Source organism: Lutzomyia longipalpis, chromosome 2 (genome assembly GCF_024334085.1).
Source record: "Lutzomyia longipalpis isolate SR_M1_2022 chromosome 2, ASM2433408v1".
Lineage (NCBI taxonomy): Eukaryota > Metazoa > Arthropoda > Insecta > Diptera > Psychodidae > Lutzomyia > Lutzomyia longipalpis.
In genome coordinates, this window is record NC_074708.1 from 26,514,339 (window position 1) to 26,521,678 (window position 7,340).

The window sequence follows — 7,340 nt, forward strand, 5'->3', positions numbered from 1 at the left end:
AAAGAAAAATTCTATTTTAATTTGTGTGTACTCTTTTGGACCACTCAACTACACCCCATTCATTTGCCACGCTAATCCGAATTGGATTAGTGCTGAAATATCGTGAGTTTTCCAGGAAATTTATTCATTCATCCCCCTACCTCCCGCTTTCCCTTCAACCCCGTGGGAAACAACAAATCTAATTTTAGTAAAAATGATCTTTTTAGGAAAGTTCTTGAGGGGCGTTCTAAAAAAAAGGTTCATCCCCTCGTGACTGTTTTGCTAACGAAAAAAAATAAGAATGAAAAGTTGCCGAGTGTTGTCAGGCGACGTCCCCTTTTGCCCTATATGGAATGTGGTGAAGACAATACTGGAGCCTTGGGGTAGGTTCCGGTCATCCCCCGCGGGATGAGTTCATTGCGGAACTGTCAAAAGTTGCCAGAGATTTAGAAATGCCAAAAGATCCCCCATTCACCAGAATGAAGGAAAAAATCGCAAAAGTTTCATGAACTTTATACAAACATCCTCTTGGGGTATGTATGAATTTGCCACACTGTGCGGAATATTAATAAGAGGTGTAGGTACCTATATTTGACCAGGCGCCTCCACTTTATACAAATTATTCCTGCCGGTATACGTAAGTTTGTTTTATGAATGAAAATATGAATTTATTCTGTTTTGTTGATTTTTTCGATAATAGAATCTTTAGAGGGATTCAATACACAAAATTAAGTTCTCTTTATTCCCTAAAATAATTTATTTTTATGGTGATTTTTTTTTTCATAATCTTCTAATTGTAAGGAAATTCTCCTGAAGCGAAAAAATATCAAGATTGCAGCTAATTTATTAACTATTCAAATAAAATTAATTTTATTTAATACAAATATTTTTATTTGATCTAATTTTGAACAGAAATGTAGCTCAATAAAATGAGCAATATGCAACAAAGTGATTTTATCAGGAATTTTATCGTGTACCGCTTTAGCTAAAAAAGTATTTCTCAATGCAAATACATCACAGAGTAAAAACTAAGTTAAAAGAAGAATTTGCGAATGAGCTTATTGGGTAATTGAAGAAAAATCATTCAGTGTATGAAAAATTCAACAGTTTGCACCTGATGTTGAATAAATTCGTAAAGACTCCTTAAGAGAAAGTTCAAACTGATGGAGGCGCCTGGTTTTGCTTGTCTTGAGCATATCCACCGAAAAAGCCACACATTTGACGTGGAATTTTCCGCAATTTGAAGCCTCATTAGTAGTCAAATATGTTTCTCTCTAGTTAGTGTGGAGGGACCTTTTGCAGCCCTTTTTGCACATAGCTTTTGCCAGTGAATAATTAACGGGGGGTGTCGTAAATTAATGACGACGTGAAGTGGTGTTAGGGAGATATTTTCTTGAGTTCATCATTGACGCAAAAGCCGCCAAGTGGGTCTTTCTTTCAGGGCACGGAATTCCATTTATTTATAACGATGAGATCCTACATCAATTATGTCCATGGTGCTGCAATCCTCAATCATATGTTGGGCAAGAGCCACGCAGAATGCTAATAAATTGTGGGCGTGCACTGAGCTGGTCAGTGCTGTCGGGGAAAATGTAATTCATCATCATGCTTCTAGTTGAGATTTCCTTTCGATTTCCCAATGATGTTCTCTCTCTCCCTCGTTCCCTTGCCTCTCCTGCCCAATAATGAATATGTGGTGTGTTCCATCATGAGTTCTCAAGAGGTCTGTTTTTCCATAAGAGCCACACAATGAGATTTTGTGTCTTGGTTATATTTTTAATCCCCACACCAAGCCCTCAGTTGCTTGGTATTCATGGTGGGTAGAGGATCAGTGGCTTTCCGGAGACTTGCTCTATGTGCGGCAGTAATTGGTGCAAGTGCCATCGAAGTGGTTCGCTAACAATGTCACCAAACCCCATTGAAGATGCCACGGCGCACAATAGATTGTCGGTTATAAAATTTATGGAGCTAGTGAGTGGATTTCGTGCACAGAAGAATCCCGATTTTCGACACTCTCCCACCAACCCCCATCTCCCCTTCACAAAAGCCTTCGTGAAAACGTGCCAGTCACGAGGCACTTCCTTGTCAGCGCAACATAAAATGATATAAAGTGGCTTCCTCCCAGCATGCTACCCTACAAACACCATCTATGCTCTCACCAGCATTTATGAACTCCCCTTATCAGGAGTTAACCTAAGTGGTGCGCTATTGGATAATAAATTGCATGAACAAGTTACTTTATTAGTCAATTCAATATAGTAAATTCAACTAGTGTTGTTCCATACTTTTATTTCTTAAGCTTCTTATGTTTTCTTCGCATCAAGATAAATTTTAAAGGGTTGTTCGTGTTCGTTAAAAAATGTGTAGTAAATTTTTTTTTTAAATAAAGCACGTTGGAGGGCTTTTATGTGCCATATAAATTGAACAAAACCATTAAAAGCAAATGTTGTGATTTATTATTTAGCTGAATAAATTAACTAACCGAGAATACCATTAAAGATAATTTTGCGGATAAATGGGAGTAATTCCGTAATGTTTTCCAGGAAAATGTGAAAAAAATTACTGATTGGAAAAAAGGAAAATCAGTGGAAAATTTATAGTTTTAAGCATGTTCTTAGCTTGGATTTAACATCTTTTTATACTTTTATACGCTCGACAATTTTCTTTTATTAATATTTAATTTTTTTTTTAAATTTACTTTTTTTAAGTTAAATTTTTAGCATGAAAATAATATCTTGTCTTCTTGAGATATTCTTAAACTTCTTGAATTAATTAGGTAATGTTTAGACACCTAGACATTCTCTTTAACTATTATAACTATTATGATCTATGTTAAGAGTGGTTTGTACATATTTAAAAAAAAATCCACGAATAGAAAGACATGAAATCACCCCAAAGGTCGGTGGGAGAGTGTCCTATATAATTAGGGGTTGTTTTTTTTTCTGTGAAAAACAACATGAGATAATTTTTTTCTTTTTTTCTTGTAATTTTTCAGTCCCTCGCCATTGCTAGCACAGTTTTGCATTACTACAGCTTTAATGATGGCGAATTGGTGACGGCATTTTTGGCCACAGGCACATTTTGTGGCTATATAATTGTCCTTGTGGCCATTTTCGCTGGTAAATGTCTCCTACAAAACACATGGTAGTGTACTCCACAGCATCGCACCTAATAAGTGCAATGATGATGGGGAATTTTCTCTTTTTCCCAACCAGCAGACATTGAATTTCCAACCGAGAGGGGGGGGATAATTTTCCAAAACTAACCACCGACAATGTTCTCTGTATACCCCATTGTAGGTCATATGATCGGAACGCCTGTTAACAAGCGCCTCAGCATCTTTTACAGCATCATCGGGAGTGCCATGTTCATTACATCGGGTGTTTTCATCATTGAGGCGTGGGAACATTCATTTCGGACAAGAACACGGGATTTGGCCATCACGAAGGGATCTGTTGCTATTATAAATGGTGCCGTCTTTTTATTGGACACAATTTTCACATTCAGAGACAAATGATTGTATGTGGACCCATTGGGAGTTGTCACACTGCTCATTCTGTTGCATGAGCCCCTCGTCATCAATGGCCATACAAATTTGCTAAAATACACATTCATTTGATGTGCTGAGGGGGTGGAGGGTGAAAAGCAAATTCACAGAGGTACATAATACTTTTGTATTTGCCATCGCACTGCCAAAAATGATTTCTATATACCCTACTATTATATACAGTTCAAATTGTACTGACTCTTCTTTCTCTCTCTCGTCATTCTATATTTAGATTCCAATATGCGCGCCCATTTTGCCCCCATTGAAAAAACTTTCCATTTTATTAATTGAATTACCGCTCCAATTGATAGAAACATTTTCTCAACAGTAAACATCCCTCTTTCCCCATTTGGAGTGTTTGTCTTTAATTTAACTAACATCATTTTACAAGCATCACGCCAAGTGCACCCAATTACACACCTTTCCCTCCACCCTCTTCACCCTTAACCCACAACCTCTCAAGCCCTCAATAGAAATTTCCAATATTAATTGATTGAAACATAAGGCGTGTATAGGGTGAAAAATCATTACTATTTAGCATTTTAGCACTGCCCCCCCCCCCCCCCCCCCTAACACCCCTCCTGTGCGTCACAACAGATGTCATTTTCCTATAATACATACATATGTGACAAGTTTCCCAGTTAGTATGGAAATTCTGGGTTAGTGGGGGAAAAATGTAAAGCTATTATCGTAAATGTTTTATCAATAAATTTTGAATTATAATTCCACACGCAACAGGAAATATCCAGGCAATTTGAGTCGATTTCCTGATGGATTCAGTGAGAAAATTAAATTTTCCTTTTCCACTCTAACAAAAACTAATCAAATTTCCTGCGGTAATGCAACACGATGGATATTTTCTAACACATTTTTCACTCTTTGTTGAAGTTTCTTCTTTTTAATGGGAAATACTATATGATGTGTGTGAAGCTAGTCAAGCAAAAATTTTCCAATGTCTTCCGGCTATTTTCTCTATTGAGACAGACATATCTCGTTGGAAATATGTTTTTGCCTGGATATTTCCTTTTAATACAACTCAGAAAAAGTCAAGGAAAAACTAAAAGTTCTTATTTTAAGTTCAAAACAAGTCTTTCAAATATAGTTTTTTCCGACGTTATTATAAATAATTTATTTCCGGGTTTTTCGAAAAACCCGGAAATAAATTACTTTCAAATATAATTTAAGGGGTTGTATCACTAATTGTTAAATTATTAATTGTTTAAGATTTTAAGGTTTTAATTCGTAATTTTTATACTTAATTTGTTATTCTTACAACCCTCTGAATCAATTGATGAAAAGATTTTCAAATGAATTAAAAATTTAAAAAAATAGAAATAACTTTTAAAAAAATAAACAAAAAATAATATCTTGAACAAATAAAATATTATGTTTACTTAAATTATCTATTTATATTCAACCCACCTGAAACATTCTGTGTTGCTTCTCTATATTTTTAAACAATTTTAAGTTGAAAATAATTTTTAAAAGTTCTTTGTTTTTGGTAAAACATTTTTCTCTATTTTCATGCAGAGTCGAATTATTTGTAAAAAAAAAAAAAAAAATATTAAACGCTTTAGAACTACTTATTTTCCGGTTTTGAAAACAACTCTGTATGCCTAATTTTTGTTAAATTTACAAAGACATGCATTTTATAAGTTTAAATAAAAGAAAGTTTTGAAAAAAAAATGATCTTTATTTTGGGTAGAAAAAAGTCTATACAATTTTAGTCTTCAGTTTTGGGGAAGTTAGTCTTTTCAGCGAGATTAGAACATTTTATTTCTTGATTCTTTACCACCCATGTTGTTGATCGCAGTGTATGCCATTGTGGTAATGTCCTCCATAGCCTCCGTAGCCACCGTAGCTACCAATACTGCTGTGGCCGTAGCCTCCAAATCCTCCGTATGATCCAAGATGACCACCAATTCCTATTCCTCCATATCCTAGCAAAGGCTTGGAATAGTGCCCAGACGATGCCACGAAGGATGGTTTGTGAATGTAAACGGGAGTGTGAACAGGAACTGGGACGGGGACTGTATGTGGAACTGGCACCTTAACTGGTACTGGAACCTTAACTGGAACGGCTACTTTAACAGGTATGGGAACTTTTACAGGCACGGGAATGGGCTTCTCAATTGGTATAGGTTGCGGTACGAGAACTTTCACTGGAACTGGTCGATCAACAGGCACTGGAACTGTCTGAACTATACTGCTGTGCCCATGGAGGCCACCATATCCACCCCCATATCCGTACCCACTGCCATAACCTACGCCGTAGGATCCACCAGCATATGATCCACCGGCATATGATCCGCCGGAGTAAAGTCCTCCCAGAGATCCTCCAGATGGTCCAAATTTGCTGTAACCATGATAACCGCCTCCCAGGCCGTATCCTCCGTGTTTGTAGATCCCAGCACCGAAGCCTAAGCCAATGGATGATCCATGAGATCCATAGAGACCTATTCCACCGCTAATGTGGCGCTTCTTTGGATCCTTCTCATCGCTACACGTTCCAACGGCGACGAAAAGTACCAGAGTCTGGGGGAAAACATTACATGAGCACAACTTATGTCAAAATAAATTTTAAAGGTTTACTGCAAACAATATAAATCATTTTAACGATAAATGAATGTTGTAAATCACGTGTTGAAATTATCAAAAATTTATAAATCAATAAGAATATCAACATGAATATGAATTTAATATTCAAATTTATCGATTTAAAATTCTGTTTCAGTTTCATGTAAATTAGCTAATAACAGCTGTTTGCATACTATCAATTCTAATTGACGGTTATACGTTTATTTTTCCAACACGGTTTATGGAAGGTATTAATTAATACCGCTTCATTTAAAATTGCGCTTAAGTAAATATTAATTTATTTTTTAAAGAAAGAAAATAAAGAGTGAAAAGAAAATTCTAAATATTATTTCGGATGCTCATATTTCCTTCTTCAGGTCAGCAATTAAGGAATTCAATTGTTTTTAATGTACAAAATCACAAAAATTTATTTATTTTTATTTAAATTTGCTTTATTTGGAAACTTAGAGATAATCCTTATTCTTATTTTTCAAGTCTTCCTTTAGATTACTTTTTAATAATCAAACATGAAATGAAAATTCCAATTTTCATACAGATCTTTAAGCTCTTGTTTGGCTTTCTTTCGAGCTTTCCTCCTTATCTCTGCAGAGATATGTAGGTTTTGGAGATTTTCTTTTACTGTTTTGCACATAAAAATTATGGAAAATCTTTCAGAGCACAGAAATCTGGCTCTTTACGATAAATGAAGCTCTTTTACGTCAATAAAATCCGATACACAAGCTGAAGAGAAAGTCCTGATTCTCTTTTATTTCTCAGCACTTTTTGCATTAGAAACAAATGGAAAATTATTCCCAAAAGAAACCACAATAATTTTCCAATTTTCCGTTAAAATATTTAATTCTCTCATATAATTTTAAACTGAAAATTTCAGGGGATAGAAATTAATTGAACTGCACTTAAAGTCCCCTAAATTCATTGTCACATTTTAATGTAATGTAGCCTTCAGCATTTTGACCACTGTGAACCACTCTGGGACATACCACGAAAATCCTCATTGTAATGACTTTGGGAGGAAAAACTGTCACGTTTATGGGGCACACTGGACCACTTTCTGCGTACACTGCAATCTTAATGAGGACTGCACCGTGCCTTTTATAGTTGCCAACTGCATGGTGACAATTTTCAAATTATTTCCCACCTGTCCATCAGTCCCGACGCGTGCCTGGGCAAATACGAGCAACAAGTTGATGATAATAATTCGATAATTGGGTCTCAT

General features: G+C 35.7%; 2 protein-coding genes across 2 annotated transcripts; one reads left to right on the top strand and one right to left on the bottom strand.

The window, feature by feature from the left end:
* Positions 1 to 1,881: 1,881 nt before the first annotated feature.
* LOC129791211 (protein snakeskin) lies at positions 1,882 to 3,496 on the top strand. The gene is made up of 3 exons (XM_055829279.1): positions 1,882 to 1,950; positions 2,975 to 3,098; positions 3,279 to 3,496. Exons 1-3 carry the CDS (start codon positions 1,882 to 1,884, stop codon positions 3,494 to 3,496), a joined length of 411 nt encoding a protein of 136 aa, XP_055685254.1.
* A 1,818-nt stretch (positions 3,497 to 5,314) lies between these two features.
* LOC129791212 (cuticle protein 64-like) lies at positions 5,315 to 7,340 on the bottom strand. Its single transcript, XM_055829280.1, has 2 exons — positions 7,263 to 7,340; positions 5,315 to 6,061 (listed from the first exon to the last, which is right to left on the bottom strand). The coding sequence occupies exons 1-2, from the start codon at positions 7,338 to 7,340 to the stop codon at positions 5,315 to 5,317; spliced, it is 825 nt and encodes a 274-aa protein (XP_055685255.1).

Coding starts and splice junctions, on each gene's coding strand:
- LOC129791211 (XM_055829279.1), top strand. CDS start 1,882: ATGTCACCAAACCCCATTGAAGATGCCACGGCGCACAATAGATTGTCG. Junction 1,951..2,974: donor TTATAAAATTTATGGAGCTA/GTGAGTGGATTT, acceptor GTAATTTTTCAG/TCCCTCGCCATTGCTAGCAC. Junction 3,099..3,278: donor CCTTGTGGCCATTTTCGCTG/GTAAATGTCTCC, acceptor ACCCCATTGTAG/GTCATATGATCGGAACGCCT.
- LOC129791212 (XM_055829280.1), bottom strand. CDS start 7,340: ATGAGACCCAATTATCGAATTATTATCATCAACTTGTTGCTCGTATTT. Junction 6,062..7,262: donor GCGTCGGGACTGATGGACAG/GTGGGAAATAAT, acceptor GTTTTCCCCCAG/ACTCTGGTACTTTTCGTCGC.